Source organism: Thalassophryne amazonica, chromosome 14, assembly GCF_902500255.1.
Source record: "Thalassophryne amazonica chromosome 14, fThaAma1.1, whole genome shotgun sequence".
NCBI lineage: Eukaryota > Metazoa > Chordata > Actinopteri > Batrachoidiformes > Batrachoididae > Thalassophryne > Thalassophryne amazonica.
Genome location: NC_047116.1, coordinates 49,772,430 through 49,798,996, shown reverse-complemented (window position 1 = coordinate 49,798,996; position 26,567 = coordinate 49,772,430). Strand labels below are relative to the sequence as shown.

General features: G+C 41.1%; 1 protein-coding gene across 1 annotated transcript in view; it reads left to right on the top strand.

The window, feature by feature from the left end:
- Positions 1-2,158: 2,158 nt before the first annotated feature.
- The window catches only part of LOC117524262 (collagen alpha-1(XVIII) chain-like), a 33,276-nt gene continuing 8,867 nt past the window's right edge, over positions 2,159-26,567 (top strand). Inside the window, exon 1 of the mRNA XM_034186032.1 lies at positions 2,159-2,656. Within this exon, the coding sequence (XP_034041923.1) occupies positions 2,524-2,656 (133 nt within the window). The 5' untranslated portion in view covers positions 2,159-2,523. The remainder of the gene's footprint in view (positions 2,657-26,567) is intronic.

Genomic DNA, 26,567 nt, shown 5'->3' with positions numbered 1-26,567 from the left:
GACATTATACTTCAAAAAACAACAAGAAAAACTAAAAACAGTGACAAGAACCTTAAAATTGGAATAACTAGAAGTATGGTCAAATTTACAAACTACATCTAGACCCCAGAGGCTTAAACAGTACTGTTTCAAACCTGTATTGCCCCCCCCCCCCCCCAAAAAAAACTTGTGATTCTTGTGTTGATTCACATGAGTCATGCTATAATTAAACTCTCTGTTTAGAACTTTTTCGAGTGAACAGTTTGTGTGTTTAAGCGCTATCTCCTTCTTGACTTGAGGGTCATGGATATCCTGATTTATTGCTTTGTCTAGTTAACTGACAGTATGTTAGTGAACTTTGGAAAGATGAACACAGATCTTCAATTATTATGTGAGTGTTTATTTGAATATGACGCAAATTAATTTACTTCAAAGAAAGATGGTTTCATAAGGTTGTTAAATGAATACAAGGATGCAGTATTGTAACTCCCCAAAAGATTCATCACAAGTTCCTTAATCATGTTACCCTTAGGGTCAATGATGAGGGACAATAATTCCTTTATAAAGTCTTATAATAATAGTTAACACTCAAAAACAGCCTGGTCTTGGGCTGACTAAATGAGCTTTTCTACTTTTTTTTTTTTTTTTTACCATGAACTTTAGTCTCTGTGGCTGATACCTGCATGCAATATTGTTCATTTTTGAAACTTTTGTTTGGTCATGATGTTATTTCTTTGGGGTTTCAGCTGTTTACACAAACATAATTTTGCAGACAGGTTTTTAGTTGTACAACAAATTATGACGGACCCAACAGACCCAACAGGGTAAAGCTCTCAAAGCTTGAAAATGGCAAATGGACTGCATTTTTATAGCACTTTTCCATCTGCATCAGAAGCTCAAAGTGGTTTACAGTTATGCCTCACATCCACCCATTCATACAGACACACTAACACACCGACGTCAGCATGCTGCCATGCAAGGAGCTCACTTAACCCCAGGAGCAACTAGGGGATTAAGGACCTTACCCAAGGGCCCTTAGCGATTTTCTGGTCTGGCTGGGTTTTGCGCCGGGATCCTCTGGTCTAAAGCTGAACACTTAACCACTAGACCATCACCTCCCAAGAACATCTCAGCTTCTCTTTGTCATGTTGTGAGAAAATGAATGGAGTTCCTTTCTGTCACCAACTGAGGAAACATACACACAAAACATGTCTTTACTTTAAACCCAGTGCTATCAGACAGACACTTGCATAAACCTCCTGTTCCTTTTATCACTAATCTCAACCATTAGCAGATGTTGAGCGTCTCTGTCAACTGATCTCATATCTAGTATGAGAAACCAGTCTGGACAAGAAAGTGAGGACTAGATTACTATGTAACCACACAGGATTCCAAACACAGGTCCAAAGTGGTTAAATAAACACTATAGCAGAGGGGTCATAATTTATTTATGCAGGGACATGTGATTATCTTTCTGTCCAAAGAAATGGCAGAGAATCAATTGGATACATGAGCATTACACTGTGCGTACATTTGATAAGGGTTTAAAAGTTTTATATAAAGTGTTACTTTGACTAGTACCACTTTGTTGAATTTTATTTCAGTACTTTCCACCTCAATGTGTTGTCATAGTGTTACAGAGCAGTTTGTTCACACTGTTCAACTGCATACTGTCGATGTGAACGCATTTGGTCTATTTTTGTATCTCACCACTATAAACTGGAAAATAATTGTTTACATGTTTGCAATGAAACTGAATTAATTTGTGTTATTAGAAATTCTAAATTTGCTAATACTGGTACAATTTATTTATTTATTTATTTTGTTGTTACAGGTAGTTTTTTGTACTTCTGGTGCAGTTTACATAGTTGGTATTTTTTAAATTTTAAACCATTTATTAATTATGAATTGAGACTTTTTATCACGGTTAAAGAAAACACTTCAAGGATAACAAATTTGTCTTCTCTGTAAAACACTTTAAGCATCAGTGTTTTAAACTGAAAGGTAAGGTTTTATTTCTCAGCTGTCAGTCAGCAGGAGGAATCACTTTTCACTACTATGAGAAAAGAAGGAGGAGGAGGAGTTAGGAGAGGAAATATTGGCAGAGCGGCCAATGCTGAGCACACCTCTTTCTGCTCTCCCCCTTCAGTTCTTTGAATGGGGCACCTCCTCTTCACTTGTCTCTTCTGTCTTGTGGTGTATGTGTGAAGACAGAGTTCCAGGAAAGTGCATGTGAAGAGTGAAGGACGTGTTTTATTTCACTCTGGGCTACTGATCAAGTGGGTGCATGTGGGCAGGACTTGAGAACATGTTTAAGATGGGAGATGTGTTCTATTTTTTCTTTTCCTGGCACAGTGTGTGCTATATTCTGATGCTTGGTTCTGGTCTTGGGCCGGTACCAGAACTTCAGTCTCAGCATTGGACCATGAGGGGTCTGGCAGTCCAGCAGGTAGTGGAGAAGAGCCATCTGAGAGTAATGCAAAGATCAAGGCAGAGATTGTTGATGTAGGAAATATAATACAATCATTAAAAACTCTGGATGTAATGACGGAACCTCCTGGACTGCCTGCTGTAAGCTCTAAACCACAACTGGACAATGATGGTGCCTCAGAAAATCATACTTCATGGATGTCATCAAATATAAGTGAACCGGCCAATGGAACATCTCTTCGAGAGGGTATGGCTTCTGGACCATCTTATAATTTAAGTTTTCAAGGGAAAGAAAATATATCTGATCATGACTCTGAATTTACATCAGACACCCATGAAAATTTTTGTTCTGACTCTGGATTAGGGTCAGAATCTGGATTTGTTGATGGCTCCAAAAACAGTGAGGTATCAGTGTATTATAGTCACCAGGGACCAGTAGTGACAACTGACCACAGAGTGTTTGATCAAGTGCAAAATCTAAAGTTTTCTCTTGAAACCCAGAGCAACGCTGTAAGAAATAGTAAATTTAACACTAGCTGGAGTTCGAGGGTGAAGGATTTCAGTTCATCAAAATATTCTCATAAATACTCAGGTGATTTTCCATTTCCTATTCCAGCCGACACCACTGTATCGAAGGACAATCAAACGGCAAAGGATATTCGATTACCTGAAGAAGCAAAGGCTTCTCAAGAGCCTTTACCGACCTTTACTCAAGCTTCACAGTCTAGCCCTTATCATTTGCTAGCCAAGTATTTATGAACAAAGAACCAGTTGATTCCCACAAAATGTTAATCACCCCAAAACAAACAGTTGGTACTGGTCCGGTCATGACCCAATCTAACCAGTCTTCAGTGTCTAGTCAGTCATCATTTCACAGCCAGAGAGTTAGAGTTAGTCAAATCGATTATATTTTGCATACTATGAAAACAACAATAAAAATGCTAGAGCCTAGCCAAGTAACAATAATTGGCTACACAGCTGTAGACAGCCAGGCAACAACTGCAAGCAAATTAGCCAACTCAGCAGTGGGACCAGAATGCCCTCACCGCTTGTTCTTGGGTAAGGAGCTTTCTTTCTGCTCTTTCATGTTTGGGAAGAGTTTTACTGTCCCAAATGACCTCAACCAGAACAGTGTGGAGGAAGTTCAGGGACTTTTGGATGAGTGGGCATGGTTGTTGAAGTCACAATGCCACCATAGTTTGGAATGTTTTTTCTGCCTTCTCTTGCTTCCAAAGTGTGACTCTTTGGGCCTATTGCCAGTGTTGCCTTGCCGGAGTTTCTGTAAAGTGTTGCAGGACAGTTGCTGGACACTCCTAGATGAGGGCCGCCTCCCTGTGGAGTGCCACACCCTACCAACAGAGGAGACTGAAGGGTTTCAGTGCATGTCAATTAGCAACCAGAAAGGTAATCACTGGTTTGAATGAAAATCTGATTTTGGAATTCACTTTGAGCCAGTTTGCAAAATCCCCAATCCCGAGTTTGTGTTTTCTATCCAGTACCTGTGTGTTTGTTTTTCAGTGGTGTCTGTGAAAGTACAATTTTATTTAAACACAAAGAAAGCATGTGCAAGACTCATTTTTCAGAGTAGCAGCTACAAACTAACAAGCATGGAGCCTATTACCCTGTTCTTACAATATTTAACCTGCACCATGTCTGTCTTTCCCTTGTTCTCTAGTAACTTATAATGGAAAGACAGTGTAACACACACACACACACCTTATTTTTCATGATTTGACAATGTGTGAACTTTACAACTTTGCATTTTAAGTACAATAAGCATCATTGCTCAAGCAGCCAATTTCCAAGAGGTGTAGAAATTGTCAGTGTTCATGTGCAGAGGGTAAGCATTGGAACACATATTCATAACAGAACTCATATGTTTTAACAAAAATTATGGATATTATGTCAACAGTAAATTACACTGTATAGAAGGGACCGTAAAGGTTTTTATGATTGTTTCCCTGACTCAACTGAACTGTTCTGAGGTCAAGCAGTTGAAGAGCAGTAACAGTAATGTCAAATTTTGTGTGTCACAAAATTTATATATATGTATATAAAATATTGTGAATTATTATTATTATCTCAGTACATCTCAATTAGCATATATGGAGCCCAGTTTGTGTAAGCAGCCTATGCATGAAATGCATACTTTGGTATGCTGGAATGCATGTTGACAGCATGTTCCTTGCAGGCACTTGATGTTCATTTTTCCAGCCATCAGTAGACAAATTGACTTGTCATGTTACATTAAGCTCATGGGAAGCAGTTGTATCAGTCAGTTGCTGTTTTTCAGTGAATGTATAGGTTGTAAAGGTGACAGATGGTACACTAAACAAATTAATAATCATTGACATTACTTATTGTTTTCTGATGCGTAGAGTATGTTAGGTGTCTAGTCCATGTTATATTCTTGCTATATTCTGTTATGCAGCTCATAAACTGTGTCATATGTTTGTGAGGACTACTTAACAATACATGTTTTTGCAATGAAAATTAAAATCAAATGAAAATTAACTATCAATACAGTGAGCAGTTGTTACTGAAAACAGGTCTTCTGAATAACTGCAACAAAAGATATTTGTGGACTTGTGGGTGGGGGTGGGTGTACTTTAAGCCACAGATGCACTTTAACTATTTGAAGTGTTCTCATGAATATGGAACAGGCAGCGCAGTCTCGTTTGAACCCCTGCATGATATTGCGGGATTTGACCACATCCAGGGACAGTCTGCACAAATGCAGGAGAGACTAATGTCCGGGCGGAGTGTGGTAGTTTCAGCACAAACCATTCGGCCCGATGTCGCCGACTTAACTGTCTCCCCTAAAAATCGATCTGCCTTACCTTCACTGTGCATGCGTCATTTCTGTGCATCAGCTGCGGCTCACCGATTCAGTGACAGATATCAGAAGCTTTTGTACAACAATCATTTCCACATAAATTCATTTTTTTCATAATAAAAGACAGGAGAAGCGATCAGAGCACGACAGCAACACAAGCTGCTGCTGGTGCATTCACTGCGCCTCTGTCATTTCAAAGCCTCATTGATTATTGCCTTGTTTCTGCTTAAAATGACCTCGTTTCTGCTTAAACCTGACTTTTGAATGATACAAGAGGTTTCACCTTATCATCTGAAGGTTAATAATCACATTATTCGCTTTGATCGCTTTGGGTGTAGAGACTCGGTCTCAGACGAGATGCTGTGGTCCCAAATGACTCATGCGCAGTGAAGGCAGGGTGGACCAATTTTTTTTTGTGGGGGGCTGTTAGGTCTGTGACACCGGCTTGATAAACTTAAAAGCATACTCGCCGCCACCTAGTGGACATGCCGGTTTAAAACGTGCTGGTTTAAAATGGTTTCCACTAAAACCCCAATCCTCCGAATGGCTTGTGCAGACGCTCCGCTCTGGGATTAGTCTCTCCCCACAAACAGCATCACTTGTAATGGAAAAATGGTATGCTGTTTTGTTTTCGGCTGCAATCACAAAACCAGTCGTGAAAAGTTCAATTCTTTCAGTTTCCAGTGGAGAAGGGAAGACAAGGCAAATGGGAAAGGTTGTGTCAGTAAGTTTTAGCCTACACACCTAGCCAGAGTAGCGGTGTTCTCTCACCTGCACAATCGCCTTGACAAGCAGTTAATTTCCTCGTACCAAGGAGACTTTTGACATGTTGACAAGGAGAACTATTGGCTATCCACGACTAAGCATCAATAGGGTACCGCAGTCTCGTTTGTGATATCGCAGGATTTGACCACTTATGAGGGCCTTCACTCCCATTGTGCAATATATCCACAGCATAGCTTCACATGGATAAATGGTGTACTGTTTTGTTTTCGGCTGCAATCACCGAAGAAGTCATGAAAAGTGGTTTTTCCATTCCCAGTGGAGAAGGGAAGATTAGGTAAATGGGAGCGTGTTACATATTTGAGCCCCAGGTCATAAACAAACCGCAACACATGTCCACTTTATGCTGCATCGTCACTTTTTCTTTGCATTTTCACTTTGTTTGCTGTGTAATTTGCCCAAAATCTCAGAGAAAGTGCCATGTTTCTGGTTGGGGACAGATGAGGCATGTCCCCGGATATAGAAAAATTGCATCATATGCATCATATTTTAGTGCCCCTAAAATTTAGTGCCCCTTTAGTGCCCGCCCTCAAATGAGACTACAGTGCCCAATTAAAACAGTATTGTCAATATGATGCAATTTTTTTGTTCAACAAATTCAAAGTTTTGTTCCTGATAAATGTGTAAAATGACAACGAGAGTGACTGGTCAAAATATTTTGTAGTATGAAATCTGGAAAATGTCTGGAGTTACCCTTTCATACTTGTACTGTTGCACACAAACATGGTTATCTCTCTATTTAATTTTTTTCATTTGTATTTTTGTGTAAATGGCCCTTCTTCAGCTCCTCCCGAGGAGCTGAAGAAGGAGGAGCTCGGAGGAGGAGCTCGGAGTCGAGCCGCTGCTTCGCCACGTCAAAAGGAGCCAGCTGAGGTGGCTCGGGCATCTTTTCTGGATGCCCCCTGGACGCCTCGCTGGAGAGGTGTTCCGGGCACGTCCCATCGGGAGGAGGCCCGGGGAAGATCCAGATCACGCTGGAGGGACTACGTCTCTCAGCTGGCTTGGGAATGCCTCGCGGTTCCTCTGGAGGAGCTGGGGGAGGTGTGTGTGGATCGGGAGGTCTGGGCGGCTTTGCTTCAGCTGCTGCCCCCTCGATCCGACCTAGGATAAGTGGAAGAAAATGGATGGATGGATGGATGGATGGCCCTTCTTCAAGTTCAGATGTTTGTATTCTACTGATTTCATGCCACTTGCTGCGTGATGTCATCAACACACTCATTTGTTGCTTGCCCCCCTGTGTTTTCTTCACAATTTTCCCAAGTGCTTTTTTAAACAAGAAATTTTCAACACAGCTTTTGTAAACATCCTAGGTTTTTTTGGATCCTTAAATTATTTTACTTTGCACATAGAAACAAAATTATTTCACAAATGCTATAAAAACTTCCAGGGTCAAAATTATTAGCCTCCCTGATGCTAATAGTCAATTGTGTGTCCTTTTTGCTAAATAACAGCCTGCAGTCATTTGTTGTAGTTTTCAGTCTGACTTGAAGGTGTCTTTTCTGCAGAGGTGGTTTTTCTTGGTCTGCAACCTTGCAGTCCATTTCTGTCCAGGCCTCTACTGATTGTCTTCTTTGAGACTACAATTCCCGATGTGACTAAGTCATTCACTCGTGTCTTGGCAGCTGTTCTGGGGTCTTTAGACACATCTCTCACTAGTTTTCTTTCCAGAGTCTTTGAAATCTTTTGTTTCCTACCTCTTCCAGGCTTGTTCTGCACTGAGTCTCTCTTTAAATTTCTTGATGATACTTCTCACTGCAGCTCTTGACACTTGGAAACACTGTAATAAACAGTTACAATACAGTTCTTTTATTGAAGTCTAACCTAATTTGTTTTTGGAATTGTTCATTCTCACGACCTCTTTGACTTTATGAATGTTTTACTGCAGCAGTCTGGGTGTATGTTGGTAAACTGGGTATGCTAGTAAATTGTTACACATTAACATTGCAGAGATATTTGTCCCAACTCTGTGAACTCTTATCTCTCTTATAGTCTTTATTAACTTTTTACTATTTAGACTCACTCTTTAGAACCCCTGGCTTCCAGTATTTGTGAAGTGTCTGACATTTTATTGTCTGCAGCTCTGCACTGATGAGTGTTTTAAGGACTTCTTTCCTATCCTTTTGCATTGAGAATCCAAGATGGCAGCAGAGTTCATTCAACAGCTTGTTTTGGTGGTTGAAAAAGCCTTTATTTCTATGATGGAACTCTTTCTTCCTTTCAAAAAGGTTTGATGACTGGTTATTTGTGTTTGTGTTCTCTGGAATGAGTATGGCATTTAGTCTTTATCTGAGTCTGCAGGGAATCCAAGTGGAGAAAGAGTGGTCATTGACACTTGACTTTAGTTGTCCAAGTCTGTGCTAAATTTTGTTACAATTTTGACAATACAATGTCAGAAAAGCAATAAAAGAAACATCAATGGGGAAAAACTACCAATGGATGGCTCTGTAACAGTTTCCCCAAAAACTTGGTCAGCCTTTAGATTCAGGTTTCCTTTCACGCCCGCACAATGTGAACCACAGAGGAAAACTGAATTTAACTTCTTTATTTCCATTCTTCTTAAAATGTACAATTTAATGAAAATGATTTTATAAAAATATCAGTTTCTTCCAAATGTATTTAAAACAGTCCACAAGTCAGTTCACAGTGTCTGCCAAAGAGGACAATCCACTTGGCAGCTCAGTTCCTCCCACTGATCAACCCCCAAGCCAGTAGGGGGTGACAACCCTTCTGATGACCAGTGGGAATCAATTCATCATCTCCGGAAGCCAACAACCAAAATTATGTCCAGTTCAGGCTAAAGTTAGCTACATGCAGCAAGGCGTCTCATTGATACAACGTTGCAATCATCAGCTTCAGCCCTTCCTTCCCAGTCAAAGCACCTTAATCACACAGGGGACGTGTCCTCAGATAACCTGATCACATCACAGAATAAACGACACCACACACGCACAATAAATAATAAAGGGTACTTCCTTGCTGTTGAATCGATAGCGAGCATTGAGCATGTAGTTCAGATGTTCAGTCAGTCCAGACCGGGCCCAGCCAACAGAAATCAGTCATCAGGAAAGCCCTTTGTCGCTGCTGTATAAGCACATATTGGTTGGCTGGCTGGAAAAAAGAGAGAGAGAAAAGAAAAATAAACCACTGATGTTGTTAACATCAGTATGCCTATTCATAACACTGAGTATTGTTGATTTGAGTTGTTCAATTTCGTATTTATTTGGGGCATTGGTATCACACACTACAGTGGCTACATTGCTTACAGCCTAAATTTAACAAAAGGCCTTGACTGGGGAAGTAACCTATGTCGGACTTACGTCCCTTCCAGGGGTAGCGTGACTTAGAAGTTAGAATTAGAAGGGAATTGACGGTGGCATTTGTGTGTTCTTGGAAGCTTTCTTTAAAAATAGTCAAATTTACTGTAGTAAAGGTGAGATCCCAATTTAATTTTGTCTGGTTTTTTTTGGCCTATGTTCCCTTTTTGGGTGTCTGCCGCTAATTCGTTGTGGCATGGTGCTGTTGAGTGGAAACTGATATTGTATCTCATGACAGGGAGACTCAAACCTGGCACCAGTGCTCTGACATGCTGCTTGTTGTTTTCACTTGGCTCTCAGGGGGATTCCAATTATAGGCACAGTGTAGTCAGACATCTGCCAGAAACTCCTTGACCCTGTGGATTGTGTTGCCATAGCACAAATCAGGAACTGATGAGAAACCATTGCAAAACACAGTCCAGACACCCTGGAACATTTGAAGATACAGAACTGTCACATTTGATCTCTCTTTGAATTTGTATGTGCATGTGGAAGATTCCTTTTCTTCTCTTGCTGATTCCGAGAAATGTCTCTTATCTGTTTATTACCTCCCTGTCATCTCAAAGAAGCTCCACTTACAAGTGCAGCACTTGGTGCACATTTGCATATTTGCTTCTCCAAACAGATAAGTGCAGACATTGTGGCAGACCATCTTCCTTCTTGTTGTTTCAGTCTCACCACATTGCTTCTTAGGGCCCCATCACACATAGCAAGAATGTGGAGGAGCCATTCTGACATGGCAAATATTGCCATTATCCAACGCATTTGGCAGGAAAAGAGGCGTGACCAGCTGTGGTCCGAACAAATCCGGACTGCCTCGTGCACACCTGCAGGATGCAGCCCAAACATATTTCAGACAGTCAGATGACAGACTGCTGTCAGATGGCACCAACATTGGAGCTGTCACTCACCCACTCACTCAAATCTGCACTCCTCCTCACATTCCCAGCGCTAAACTGACCTCTCCATCAGTGTATGTCTCACATGACTGAGTACGCGCATGTACGTGTGTAGAACAGGTGATCAAAGCAGTGTGCGAGTGTGTGGCCGAAATGTTCGCTCAGCTGCGTGTACACTATATGTGTCCATAAACGCTGTACCAGCAACTCCACTGGAGCTGATGTCCATCTGAGCGCACTGACTGCTGTCAGTGATCACCTGCTGTTGTACAGTCCAGTGAAAAATCCCTTTAGGTGTTTGATCAGTATATACTTGCATTGTTAGATTTTATTTGTCCGGCTGGACTCCATAACTGCCGCTGAACTGTGTTGGCGGTGCACTAACTTCCCACATGTGCGCAACATTCAGATGCAGCCAGTGGATTTTCTCTTTTCTCTTTTTTTAAACTCTTTTTTGTTGTCATTTTACTTGATATGCATCATAACACAACTGTAGCTGGATTATTGTTGTGGGACGGCACTTCACATAGGATTTAATTATACGAGAGGTGGATTATGCTTTTGTTATCTGATCGATGTTGGCAGCACACAGTGCAGCGAGTGAAAGGGACTTGACCAGCTGTCTGTGTCGCGCTGTGGAATGCGAGCTACCGGAGGTGAGTTCCATGTTTATTTATGTCGTCATGTGCTGGGAAAATATTTATGCATCATGCCTACTACAGACGTAGGTGTACGCGTAATAACACGTGCGTTACAGCGATGACATCCTGTTCAGCTGTGTTGCAGCATTGTACCGAGCCTCTGACGTGCGCACATTGCCACATACATGTTATTACATAACAATATTTCCTTCGCCCTCCCTGGCCGGGGTCCAGTGGAGGTGGACAAACGTGGCACAACATGTTGGCAGGCTTTGCTGTGATCGATCTCAGAGCTCAATCAACCGCAATCAGATCGTTTCAGATTCTGTTTATGCCGTCATCGGAATATGTAAATTGCGATCAGATGGTTGTCAGATTACATATGGATTGCTGTTGGATAGGTGTCCCATCTCGACAGCACCCGGAGAATTATGAACATGTGTGTCACACTCGGGGCCACTGGTCAGTTTTAACCAATTGTGTGGACTTCTGCAGATGGCTGTCAGAAACTTTTGATATCCCGACACCTTTCAGATGTGTGCCAATTCATAACTCCGACGGCACTCTGCATGATTCCGGCTATGTGTGACGGGGGTATTAGTCTTCGGAGTGAACTGAAATTAAATTTGTTCCCTGGACCGTGATGTGGACTTCAGTTTGATGCCTTTTTCTTCACCATCAAGTCAGAATATTGCAACTGCTGCCCAGCATTTCAAAGAATACAGTGTGCAGAAAGACATTTAGGCAGACACTTCATAGTGCAACCTATTTGTGACTATTGGACTAAACAAATGTAGAGCTGAAACCGTTGTCATTTTGCGCTTCATAATGCACCACACATTTTCAATGAGAGACAGGTCTGGACTGCAGGCAGGCCAGTCTAGTACCTGCACTCTCTTACTACGAAGCCACGCTGTTATAACATGTGCAGAATGTGGCTTGGCATTGTCTTGCTGAAATAAGCAGGGACGCCCCTGAAAAAGACATTGCTTGGAAGGCAGCATGTGTTGCTCCAAAACCTGGATGTACCTTTCAGCATTGAAGGTGCCATCACAGATGTGTAAGTTGTCCATGCCATGGACACTAACACACCCCCATACCATCACAGATCCTGGCTTTTGAACGTTGCGCTGGTAACAGTCTGGATGGTCTTTTTCCTCTTTTGTCCAGAGGACACAACTTCCATGATTTCCAAAAACAATTTGAAATGTGGACTCATCAGACCACAGCACACTTTTCCACTTTGTGTCTGTCCATTTCAAATGAGCTCGGGCCCAGAAAAGGCGGTGGCGTTTCTGGATGTTGTTGATGTATGGCTTTCACTTTGCATGGTAGAGTTTTAACTTGCAATTGTAGATGTAGCGCCGAACTGTGTTAACTGACAATGGTTTTCTGAAGTGTTCCTGAGCACACACAGTAAGATCCTTTACACAATGATGTCGGTTTTTAATGATGTGCTGCCTGAGGGATTGAAGGTCACGGGCATTCAGTTGGTTTTCGGTCTTGCCGCTTATGTGTAGAAAGTCTCCAGATTCTCTGAATCTTCTGATTATATTATGGACTGTAGATAATGGAATCCCTAAATTCCTTGCAACTGAACATTGAGAAACATTGTTCTTAAACTGTACGACTATTTTTTTCATGCAGTTGTTACCAAAGTGGTGATCCTCACCCCATCTTTGCTTGTGAATGGCTGAGCCTTTTGGGGATACTCCTTTTATAGCCAATCATGACATTCACCTGTTTCCAATTAGGTGTTCTTTGAGCATTCATCAACTTTCCTAGTCTTTTTTTGCCCTGGCCCAACTTTTTTGAAATGTTTTGCAAGCATCCATTTCAAAATGAGCAGATATTTTAACAAAAACAAAAAAGTCTATCAGTTTAAACATTAAATATCTTGTCTGTGTGGTGTATTCAAATGAATATAGGTTGAAGAGGATTTGCAAATCATTGTATTCTGTTTTTATTTACGTTTTACTCAATGTCCCAACTTCATTGTAATTGGGGTTGTAGCAAATTGGCCATGAGACATACTGCCCAACGATAAATAATGCAATTTTTACTTTTTTCCCACTCTAAACTATTAAGTATGGATCAAAACACAGTGATTCCATATCAGTTCCCTTGTGTTTCATTATGTTTGAACATCAGACACACAGCATGTGATGTCTTCATTTTGATTAGGCTTCATCCATATCTCAGGAGCGGACCTGCTTCTAGGAAAAAAAAAACCCAAATCCTGCTTAGCTAACTGCCACAATGTATTTCTGTGTGTGACTGACTCACAGGTGCCAAACAGAGAGCAAAACAAAAAAAAGTCAAACCCATGTTTGTATTGGTAACTTTGTATAATTTAAATGAGTTTGTATGGATGAGGAGTACTTTCTGGAAGAGATAAAATAAAGTGCTGGAAAATTCTTGAACTGAGTTTTTGAAGAAAAGCAGACTGAAAGCTACCAAAAAGTATTAGCCCCTGTTATGTTTTTGAGCCAGTGAATTTTGAGCAGAGCAGCTTATTTCAGTGTTTTTCAAGGTCACTTTTTTATCAGGTTTAAACTTATTTTCAGTGTTTTTCAGCAACTGTTAAGTGTTTTTGTATCAGTTATCCTCATCGCTGTTTATAGTGCATAATATATGAAAATTAAAACTTATGTAATGAACACTGCCTACATAGACAAATTTAAAAGAATAATACTCCATCAGGTAGTATCCAAAGACATACACGTTGACTCAAAATTGACCATAGGTTTTCATACGTGCGTGAATGAGTTTGTCTGTCTATATGTGGCACTGTGACAGATTGGCATCCTGTCCAGAGTGTACCCCACCTCACAGCCTATGACTGTTCAGATAGGCTTCAACCCCCCCCACACACACGCACACACAGACGCACACTCAAGCAAGCAACTAATGATATTACCCAACTGCATGAGTTAGTCTCATATTTAATAATCTTAATCTCTTTTGAATATGCAAATGTTTTACATTTATAACACTATTGCCTGAATTTTTAGGGCCAAAGTTTGTGAAGTAAAGCCAGCATATATATATATATATATATATATATATATATATATATATATATATATATATATATATATACAGTGAGGAAAATAAGTATTTGAACCCCCTACGATTTTGCAAGTTCTCGCACTTAGAAATCATGGAGGGGTCTGAAATCTTCATCTTAGGTGTATGTCCACTGTGAGAGACATAATCTAAAAAAAAAAAAAAAAAAAAAAAAATCTGGAGATCACAATGTATGATTTTTTTTTTTAAATAATTTATTTGTATGTTACTGCTGCAAAAAAGTATTTGAACACCTATGAAAATCAGTGTTAATATTTGGTACAGTAGCCTTTGTTTGCAATTACAGAGGTCAAACATTTCCTGTAGTTTTTCCACCAGGTTTGCACACACTGCAGCAGGGATGTTGGTCCACTCCTCCATACAGATCATCTCCAAATCTTTCAGGTTTCAAGTTTCAGCTTTCTCCTAAGATTTTCAGCTCAAGTCTGGAGACTGGCTCGGCCACTCCAGGACCTTGAAGTGCTTGTTACGGAGCCCCTCCTTAGTTGCCCTGGCTGTGTGTTTGGGGTCATTGTCATGCTGGAAGACCCAGCCACGATCCATCTTCAGTGCTCTGACTGAGGGAAGGAGGTTGTTTGCCAAAATCTCACAATACATGACCCCAGCATCCTTCCTTCAATATGGTGCAGTCGTCCTGTCCCCTTTGCAGAAAGCACCCCAAAACTTAAGCTTCCACCCCCATGCTTCACAGTTGGGATGGTGTTCTTGGGGTTGTTCTCATCCGCTAAACACGGCGAGTGGAGTTGATACCAAAAAGCTCTATTTTGGTCACATCTGACCACATGACCTTCTCCCATGCCTCCTCTGGATCATCCAGATGGTCACTGGTGAACTTCAAATGGGCCTGGACATGTGCTGGCTTGAGCAGGGGGACCTTGCTACCCTGCAAGATTTTAAACCATGACAACATCATGTGTTACTAATGTAATCTTTGTGACTGTGGTCCCAGCTGTCTTCAGGTCATTGACCAGGTCCTCCTGTGTAGTTCTGAGCTTTCTCAGAATCATCCTCACCCCACAAAGTGAGAGCTTGCATGAAATCCCAGATCGAGGGAGATTGACAGTCATCTTGTGTTTCTTCCACTTTCTAATAAATAATCATAACAGTTGTTGTCTTCTACCAAGCGCCTTGCTTGTTGTCCTGTAGTCCATCCCAGTCTTGTGCAGGTCTACAGTTTTGTCCCTGGTGTCTTTAGACAACTCTTTGGTCTTGGCTATGGTGGACAGGTTGGAGTGTGATTGATTGAGTGTGTTGAACAGGTGTCTTTTATACAGGTAACAAGTTCAAACAGGTGCAATTAATACAGGTAAAGAGTGCGTAATAAGAGGGCTTCTTAAAAAAAAAATTAACAGGTCTGTGTGAGCTAGAATTCTTGCTGATTGGTAGGGGTTCAAATACTTATTTGCAGCAGTAACATACAAATAAATTATTAAAAAATCATACATTGTGGTTTCCGGCTTTTATTTTTTTAGATTACGTCTCTCACCGTGGACATGCACCTAAGATGAAAATTTCAGACCCCTCCATGATTTCTAAGTGGGAGAACTATTTTATATATATATATATATAAAATCTTTGTTACAGCCTTACTTTAAAGCCAAAAGAAACACGGCATCAGGCCAAAACATGGAAGCGTGTAGAAATGTACCTGAGTCAGGGCCAATGCGCCAGGTTCCAATTGCGGCCTCTTTTGGCTACCCTGGATCTGTTCAGTAATTCTGCCCTTCAGCATATTTGTAAAATAAAAATACTACTCTATCATTCTGGGAGGGGGATTTGTCCGTGCCATCAGTCTTATAGCCATCATTATTAACTACCAATACTTCATTAATTTGTCATCAAATGTCAATATAATGCTAGTATTAATATGTTGCATAACTTGACAATTAGGTAACAGTTCAAAAACTGTTTTAATAACACTAACCCAAAATCGTTATCAGATCAAATCGAAATGGATTGAATCTAACTGAATCGAAATAATTATTTCTGAATCTTAAGAATTGGAATGAAATCAATTCCTGAAATTTGAATCGATCCCAGCTCTACTTTTGAAACTTTATCAACTCATATGAATTGTTTTTTGAAATAGGAATATAAATTCACACATATGTATGTGTGTGTATAGTTCTACCTAGAATTTTTATTACTTGTAGTTCGATAACATTATCAGATGGACTATGCACATTCACCCTCATCTGAATCAACCTGCACTTATTATTTTCACAGACCATGGGTGAACGTCCCACTGCTCTATGGGATACATTCTGTTGCTAGAGCCTGTGCATGCACAAATACAACTGTTAACTGATAAACAATGATTAAAAAGTGCTAAACATAACTGGCAGGTATCCCAATACCCGCCCACTGTGCATAAAGTGATAATGTCATATCATGCGCAACCCAAGAACTGTCCGCAGACGATTACAAGAAAAGGCGAGAAGTGTGTGTTGGTACCAATATGGATATTCCGGATGATTTTATCATGGATAGTCCGACAATGAACAGCAGCCAAAGCAGCCAGCTTGATGAGGACACACTGCCGAATTTGGAGAGCAGTGCGGTACCAGCCAACACGGCAAAGTTAAAGTGAGCCAACTTTTTATGTATGCATTTGCTGAGTGTCGTGTGTTTTGAAATGACACTAAATATTGTTAATGTGTTGTGTATCTCAGTAAGTGATAATAATGCAAATAACATGCAGTTGTCATGCAGTATGCATTTTTAGTCTCTCTGTCCATGCCCAGTCACCCGCAATGACAGATATTCGCCCGCGTCTAACTCGTGCGAATATCCGTCATTTTGGGTGACTGGGTATGGATGTTGGGCCTCTGAAAATGCATACCGTCCTCCAAAAGCATGTTATTGTATTAGTATTGAAGAAAAGTTACAGTACCATCCCCAGCCACATATTCTATTTTTTTCTTTAATTCCAGTTTTACTTTTCCATATTTTTGTATATTTCATTCCTATTTGCCCACATATTGGGCCTCATTTTTCTCCTTGCAGTTGCTACCGTAACCTGTTAGCTGTTGCATGAAGTCAACCTCCAGTGAGCAGAGTGTGCCAACAATTACGTGACATGTCTAGTGTTCAGCAGGTGGCAGTCAAACTAAATATAAATTCATCCACAGCTGTTCATAATTTTCTATAATCTGTTCAGCATCCTTTAGTCATCCAGCAGGTGGCAGACATGTGTATGGGATGTTACATAAGCAAAACAAAGTTGCTTTTCTAAATGATTTGGTGTGTCAAAGTTCACCACAAATCAGTTAGTTCATCCTCATTATGCTCTATGTTTAATTTGGTGAGTTACAAAATAATATTTGTTGTTTCTGAATTATTGTTTCCATAAGCTGGTTGGAATGGCCCAAACTACTTACCACTCTCATTTACTTATTTGTTGTCCAAGCTTTCACACTGTTACAGTACAGGAAAATCAAATATCAGCACTAAACATTTGTTTGAAATAAGCATTACAATACAATGCATATAGGAAAAGTTGACCCAGAATGCATTGTTTCATCAGCATCCCTTTTTTTTGCATGCATCATGTGTGCAGATGAGTTCATATCAGTCTCTGTCTGTGTGTGCATAGAGTCTGGAGTGGCTATAGGGAAGGGTAGATGAAGAGGGAGCCACATGCTTCACCAAGGCCGTTGAAATCCTTCTGGAGGAAAAACAGCGGGGCATTGTGACCTTCGGTAGCTCATAAGGCTGCCATGATTAGGTTAGGCAGAGAGACACAGAATTCCAATATGGCCTCTCTTTAACCGTCCAGATCCAATTGTGAATATTCACTGGTGTCCCACATCAATTCCTTTGCAGGGCAGGCAATTGTTCTAAGATGGTTTCCAACTTGTGTTTAAGTTCAAAAGTTAATGCAGTCTGAGATTGTACCACCTTGCCCACCTCGTTAATCATGACGGACAGATGTGGGGTTGTGGATTTGGTAGCAGCCGTCTTGCCAATTTTCTGGTAGGTCAGGGTAGTGCATAATCCAAGAAGCAAAAGACCTCCTACCATAAAGGCAAATAAGAATAAATCCTTGACGTCTTCCACAGAGAGTGGTGCCAAGCATGCGATGCGCCATTCCCAAGCGCTGAGAACATAGCCCACAGGATAGGTTCCATCTGGGCACGTAGAGTCCCCCAGCACTGATTCATTGTTGAAAAAATGGTGTCAATAGTGTTGAGAGACCAGCTGATCAATTCCATGGTTATTCCAAATATAGTTCAAAGAATACACAGTCTGGTGAAGTTGGGACTTTTGAAGGTTGGGCCAGAGGGAAAAACACAAAATTTGAGGAGAGAGGAGGAGATGTGACCGCCCTCTGGGATGGTATGGGGGTGTGTTAGTGCCCATGGCATGGGCAACTTACACATCTGTGATGGCACCATCAATGCTGAAAGTTACATCCAGGTTTTGGAGCAACACATGCTGCCATCCAAGCAACATCTTTTTCAGGGACGTCCCTGCTTATTTCAGCAAGACAATGGCAAGTCACATTCTGCACGTGTTACAACAGCGTGGCTTCATAGTAAAAGAGTGCGGGTACACAACTGGTCTGCTTGCCATCATTGCCCCATTGAAAATGTGTGGCACATTATGACACGCAAAATACGACAACGGAGACCCGGACTGTTGAACAACTGAAGTCATACATCAAACAAGAATGGGAAAGAATTCCACCTACAAAGCTTCAACAATGTCCTCAATTCCCAAACGCTTATTGAGTGCTGTTAGAAGGAAAGGTGATGTAACACAGTGTTAAACATACCACTGTCCCAGCTTTTTTGAAACATGTTGCAGGCATCCATTTCAAAATTAACAAATAATAATAAAAAACAATGTTTATCAGTTTGAACATTAAATATCTTGTTGTTGTGGTGTATTCAGTTGAATATAGGTTGAAGAGGCTTTGCAAATCATTGTATTCTGTTTTTATTTACATTTTACACAACATCCCAACTTCATTGGAATTGGGGTTGCATATTATTTGCTAACCAGACGAATGACTGACTGAGTGCAAATCTCAAAATATAATAATAACTTCAGTCAAAATAAGACTAATAATAATAAGGCAAAGGCTATATGCCCAACCGTTGGGCAGATAAATATAATGTCTTATCTTATTCGCCCAACCATGATCGTGTATTTCACACGTTTTGTGCATCTAAACTATGTTTTTTACACCACTTTTTAAGGCTCTATTGCAGCGTATGTTTGACACATTTAATGGCGCCATCTTTAATTACTGTGAAAACACCGCAATGGATGAAAACAGACAAACTTCATAAGCATTTTGAATGGAAGCCTGTTAACAACGACGGAACAGTTTTTGAACAGAATGCTGCTTGTTGGCTGTAAGATGGTGTTAGTTTGACACTGTTCCCTGGGTGTGATGGGCCAAACAGAACCACTTTAGATCACAGCTCCTCCGCAGGCTGTGAACCCTCCCGCAGCTGGCGAGAAAATATCCGCCTTTTTTCCCTCCCGCGTTGAAACCGGAAGTGATCTTACAAGCGCACTCATTGGTCTGTTGTGGTTGGGTGTATATGCTCGTGAATTTACTTTATTGACCCAACAGTTGGGCGTATAGACACTCCGTAATAATGACCCCTGCAGTGGCCTGTATGTGACCATATGTGGTAGGAAGAATTGGTTCTATTTGACCATGTGGGCATTACTAAACGCCAGATATTTCATGTCTCACTAGGAACAATTTAAGGATTACAGATGTTGTTTCAGTAGACCTTAGTCATTTTTCTGTCTCTCTTCAGTCTTGTAATGATGTATTTTCAGCATAACATTATTTTAAAAGTAGGATTGTTGACATTTTTCGCAATCATGATAATTTCACCAGTAATTTATGGAACTTGTGTGAACTTTGACGCTCTACTACACATATCCTTTTTTTGTGTTGTTTGTTGAGTTAAAGACGTGTGCCCTTGGGGATTATTTAAATTGTGATGGTCTGTTGTCACAAGCACACATTTTCTGGGGCTGTCCAGATGTCCAAATGTATTCCCATGTTTGGTGCCGGATGCTGCGCTTTCCATCATTATGACTACTCTCTCCCACTGTATATAGCTTTATCAACTGGTCTGACTCCCTTACCTGGAATCTCAGTGTTAGGAAGTAGGGAAAAGAGATCAAACAAAAACTGTGCATTCTTGGAAATTACAGTTTTGCTTGTTTTCATGGAGGCATTGGTTTTTGGAAGGACAATGTGTAGTGTTTTGAGAATATTGTGTACCTGTATCCAGGAGTCAAATTATCACCTTTTTATTTTATTTTTTCTTTAAAAAAGAGCATCTTTGATAAAGTATGCCAAGAACTCAAAACTGTTGTACTTATTCTGATAAACATAGGATTGAATGTGTGCTACATGACAAATTGTACTTCCATTATGATCCATATAGAGATTCAGCTGGCATATTGCTGGCTCTTTGACTGACATGTGCACCCTTTTGCTGTTGTGTGCAGTTCAAGTTTGATCGAGGCCTGCTTTACTAAGGGTCCTAGCTCACTGGGCTGCGACAGCCTGTGAACGGCAACTGCAAGGGAAATTGCTTGGTTATGCGTGACCTTTGCTGGGTGGTGCTCTTCCCTCACTTCACTCACAAGGTGTCGCCAGTGTTGCGCCTGGATTTTGAATTTCTCACAGTTGGCAAGTCAACAAGACTCTTCCCAGTTTGCTCCCAGAGCCATCACTGCTATCGTGCAATCTTTTGAATGTAGTCGCTGCGACACCTAACATGAGAGATTCATGAGAGGACTGTGGGAGGAGTTGTGGTGGCGGTGGTGGTGGTGGTGGTGTGTGTGTGTGTGTGTGTGGGGGGGGGGGGGGGGGGTGGCCACATGCACAAGCTTTGGGGGAGCATGCCACAATAGCTGAGATGGTTGGGAAGGAACAGCCGCTTCTGGAAGTGGCCGAGCTGCTGTCTGCTTGGCCACAGTTGCTGGACACCAGGACAACACACATTTAATGCCTTTTTTTGGGGGGGGAGCACAAGTCTACAGGAGCAGAGCGCACAACACTAGGTCATTTTGAATCCATTTTTGTCTTGAGCACTCTCTCTTTCCATCTCTGTCTTCCTCTCTCTCTCATTCTCCCTCTCCCACTCTCCTCCCCCTCTCTCTCTCTCGCTCTTTCTCTGAGGACGTGCAGTGGGAGTCCTTTGATGTGCTTGTTGTGAGGAATGCACAATATGATGATATGCTTTCATTAAACAATACACACTCCTCAGTTCCAGCTCCAATAGTGCGCATATGTCTTTAAACCGGGAAATTCCTTCTGCTAAATGCTGTGCTCTGGATATATGACGTCATATGTCCACCAGAGCCAAAACGCAGGAGGAGGGAGGAGGATGTATCTGTGCCAAATCAATGTGCAGATTTACCTTGGACCTGGTGTGGAGACTCCAAGTGAAAAAATAAGGGAACAGCCAAAGGGACTTAGAATGTTATTGAAAAATAAATGAAATTAAATGAAAGGACACACACCCCTGAAGTGCTGCTGGATCACAGATCAGAAGCTGTCCCTGAACAATCACTGTGCACAGAATTGGAAGCCAAGGACAAAAGGAACATATAAACTGTAGATTATATGTTGGACATGGAAGATAGGACACAGATCCAGCAGGGACATCGTTCTGCAAATCGTTGAGTGTGCTGTTCTATTATTATTATTATTATTTAAATTTATTATCGTTTTATTATTTATTTTTTATTTTGCCATTATTGGGAACAGTGGAGGGAATTTCCACAGTCTATTCACATGGATAGCAAGATAATGCTGAATACAAACATGTCATTTGTGTTCAGCTGCAAGTGGTCGCTTCACTAAGATACTAACTGCGACACATACTCCACCAGGTGATAACATGACATTGAGCAGGTGAAATCACCTAGTGGAGTGGGTGATTTCACAGAAAACCTGCACCCTCTTGGCCTTTTCTGGAATCGGTTTGAGACCTCTGCATTAACAGAATGTAGACGAGGATGCTATATATGAAGTGTCATAGCTTTAGGAGGTTGAGATGTTGATTTTGTGAATAGTTTGATCAAGTCCTCAGTTTGATTTTTGGAGCCAACCTTGAGATGCAGCAACACTGTCAACTTATTGCTGATTCTTACTAGTGCCGGTGCTTGTCCCTGGATTCCTTAGCATGAAGCTGATGAGAGTCTCCAACTCACCGTAGATGGGACACTAGTCCCATGCAGGTTACTATGCAGGAGATAATGCAGGGGAATTGTCTTGTCCAAGACAAAGAGAATAGCATGACTAGCAATCAAATCCCAGTTCTACATGTATTACAGGTCCTGTCCTACTGAGGTCCCTCTTCTATTATCACACCTTAAAAATTGATCTGCTAACCAAATGTTTTATGACCAGCTGTGTATATTAAAAAATAAAGAATTACACAGAGTAATTATTTTTCTTCAGTACATAAGTTGCAATAGGGGGATTGCATGTGCCAGTGCACATTTTTATTATTTTTATTTAACCTTTATTTAACCAGGTTAGTCCCACTGAGAGACCTCTTTTGCAAGGGAGACCTGGGCAGTTATAAAGTTTCCAATTCACCTAACCTGCGTGTCATTAAATGTGGGAGGAAACTGGAGCACCGGGGGTGGGGGCACACAAACACAGGGAGAACATGCAAACTCCACACAGAAAGGCCACAGGTGGGAATCGAACCCATGACCTTCTTGCTCTGAGGCAACAGTGTTAACCACTAAGTCACTGTGCTGCCCATGCCCAGAAGTAGCCGTCGCACAATGCATTTTTAAATTTTGGACCCAGAAGATGTACCTGGAGCTGTTATTATTTTACCACTTGAGGCAGTAACAGTAGTGGAACTAAAAAGATGGTTAAACTGCAGAATTGCAAATTTAAAAGGCAAGAAAAAGGATCTGATAGGTTAAGTTCTGACTAAAGGTGTCTTGACACTTTATGAATTTGATCTGCACACTGGTGCGCAATCTGCTGTGCCAAAGAGTAAACTCGCTGTAAACCATTGTAAACTGTGAATGGCTGCTTGCAAATGCACCAAGAAAATTAAAAAATGTTCAAAATCTCTGTCACGCTTTAATTTTGTGAACTACATGTGAACATTGCAAAAACTATTCAAAAACACTGAGTGTTTTTGAGTCTTTGCTTTAGCGTATCACCTCACAGCACACTGCAGCACATCTGAACGATTATGGCGAGATGTTAAATCTATCATAAACATAATTTTACAGACACTAAAAAGAAGGAAGGGAAATCCAACTGTTTTACCAAGCCATTGCAATATAAATATTACAAATTACCTTTTAGATGATTGCAAATGCGTTCTCCACATCATGAAGTGCAGCTGTGGAAAATTCCTCTGTGATCCAGAGTAATTACAGGTGGTTTCATCAGCCAAGCTCTGAGAGCAAATGATTAATCCGCTGCAAAGTAATTATTTTATACAACGCAGCATCCAGCAGCACAAAGTGCAGAATCCAGTGGAACACAGTGGGTCGCATTGGCGTAACGAATTGCACGGTAGTGCAGGGGTTAAATGCGTGCAAGTGTCAAGGTGCCTTAACTTGCTTCTACAAGTACCTTATGAGTGATGGAGGTAAATTGCATGTATGTTCATAAAATGCTTAATATTATAATACTGGGGAAGTGATGGTCTGGTGGTTAAGCGTTATCATCTCACGCATTATGAAAATTCAGAGCAGGTGTGAATGAAGTTACATGTAGCTTTAAAAGAGCTTGTCAGTTTCATTAGGTCATGTTACCATCAACATCACCACTGTTTGTGTGGCATGAAGACCTTAATTCTTTCATTCTTTTTGTGTTTTTTTTATTAATATTTTGGTAAAAAAAAATTCTGTGCTTCATGACAGTATTTCAGGATGTGTATATTGTCCTAAATTTAAAGCATATCGTGGCTTTTCACTTTGGGGAACGTGGCCCAACAGTCAGCTGAAGAATTCTGCAGCATTCTTAAAAATGGGAAAGACCGAAGTAACTAATATAAGCAGCAGTCAAATCAGAGGTGTAAATGAGAACTGCTACATGGTAATTTGTGGTGTTGTGCAACATATGTCACTCTCTGTAGGGTACAACGCAGCAGGGCGAGTCATGGTGAAACAACTTGTATGATTGAACCACAAAACATTGCTGAAGGGCAGGCATGATCCTGGTGTGACTGTTCGTGCATGCGACAGTCTCTTTCGACCAGGAAGGACTGGGTTGATATAAGTAATACATAAAAGAGGACGCAATACAGAAGCAGGTGGTTAAATAAAAAAAGAAAAAAATGCCACAGGATTTGAACCTGCACGCTCTGATTACCATATGGAAACGTTACCACTGCACTACAATCATTGTCTTGTAACAGGAGCGTGAAATGGCTAAAATCAACAAGCAGATAAATGTATTTTCTAAAAAAAAGAAAAAAATGCGCTGTGATAACTGAGCACACAGCGTTTGGTACAGCGTATTTCTGCTGATACATGACTGAAAGTGGCATATTTGTTGCACTGTTGGCTTGTCCTGGTCTGTTCATGGCCCGACACGTGTGTCCTGTCAGACATGACATTCAGATCGCCTGCTGCATTTCCAAATGAACTGACAGTCCATTTCTCCAGCCCGTCTCAAAAGTAATATATGTTTTTATGTATTTCCATACAAGCACACACAAGCGTCTGTCTGTCAAAACATGGGATGTGTGCTGCAGGTGTGATGTCCAGAGCCAGAGATGTCTCAACAGCTGTGGGCAGCCAGCCCTGCCCCCTGTCCTGTCAGCGCACAGACCAAGATATCACTCTGTGATCAGAGACGCCTTGCCTGCAAGGGGGGGGGGGGTCGTGAACCACATGCACACGTGTTTTGGGGAGAGCCAACACTCTGGCACGCCACATGTGCACTCAGCAACTTCACAATCATGGGACACTTAGACAAATTTCACTGCCAGCTCGACAGTGATTGTCTGCAGACTGTTTTCATGATAATAGTACCAATGGACACACATTTTCTAAGTGCTTTGCAAGTGGTGCATAGAAGAACAAGAACAACCCCAGGTTTCTTTTCAGCACTGTAGCCAGGCTGACAAAGAGTCAGAGCTCTATTGAGCCGAGTATTCCTTTAACTTTAACTAGTAATGACTTCATGACTTTCTTTGCTAATAAAATTTTAACTATTAGAGAAAAAAATTACTCATAACCATCCCAAAGACATATCGTTCTCTTTGGCTGCTTTCAGTGATGCCGGTATTTGGTTAGACTCTTTCTCTCAGATTGTTCTGTCTGAGTTATTTTCATTAGTTACTTCCTCCAAACCATCAACATGTCTATTAGACCCGATTCCTACCAGGCTGCTCAAGGAAGCCCTACCATTAATTAATGCTTCGATCTTAAATATGATCAATCTATCTTTATTAGTTGGCTATGTACCACAGGCTTTTAAGGTGGCAGTAATTAAACCATTACTTAAAAAGCCATCACTTGACCCAGCTATCTTAGCTAATTATAGGCCGATCTCCAACCTTCCTTTTCTCTCAAAAATTCTTGAAAGGGTAGTTGTAAAACAGCTAACTGATCATCTGCAGAGGAATGGTCTATTTGAAGAGTTTCTGTCAGGGTTTAGAATTCATCATAGTACAGAAACAGCATTAGTGAAGGTTACAAATGATCTTCTCAGACAGTGGACTCATCTCTGTGCTTGTTCTGTTAGACCTCGGTGCTGCTTTTGATACTGTTGACCATAAAATTTTATTACAGAGATTAGAGCATGCCGTAGGTATTAAAGGCACTGCGCTGCAATGGTTTGAATCATATTTATCTAATAGATTACAATTTGTTCATGTAAATGGGGAATCTTCTTCACAGACTAAGGTGAATTATGGAGTTCCACAAGGGTCTGTGCTAGGACCAATTTTAATTTAAAATTATTCTTCTTACTTATAAGGTTTTGAATAATCAGGTCCCATCTTATGTTAGGGACCTCATAGTACCATATCACCCCAATAGAGCGCTTCGCTCTCAGACTGCAGGCTTACTTGTAGTTCCTAGGATTTGTAAGAGTAGAATGGGAGGCAGAGCCTTCAGCTTTCAGGCTCCTCTCCTCTGGAACCAGCTCCCAATTCAGATCAGGGAGACAGACACCCTCTCTACTTTTAAGATTAGGCTTAAAACTTTCCTTTTTGCTAAAGCTTATAGTTAGGGCTGGATCAGGTGACCCTGAACCATCCCTTAGTTATGCTGCTATAGACTTAGACTGCTGGGGGGTTCCCTTGATGCACTGAGTGTTTCTTTCTCTTTTTGCTCTGTATGCACCACTCTGCATTTAATCATTAGTGATTGATCTCTGCTCCCCTCCACAGCATGTCTTTTTCCTGGTTCTCTCCCTCAGCCCCAACCAGTCCCAGCAGAAGACTGCCCCTCCCTGAGCCTGGTTCTGCTGGAGGTTTCTTCCTGTTAAAAGGGAGTTTTTCCTTCCCACTGTCGCCAAGTGCTTGCTCACAGGAGGTCGTTTTGACCGTTGGTGTTATGTGCAGACGCGAGTTGAGGAGCGCGACCAGCGTCTGACTGAACCCAGCGCTAAAATAAC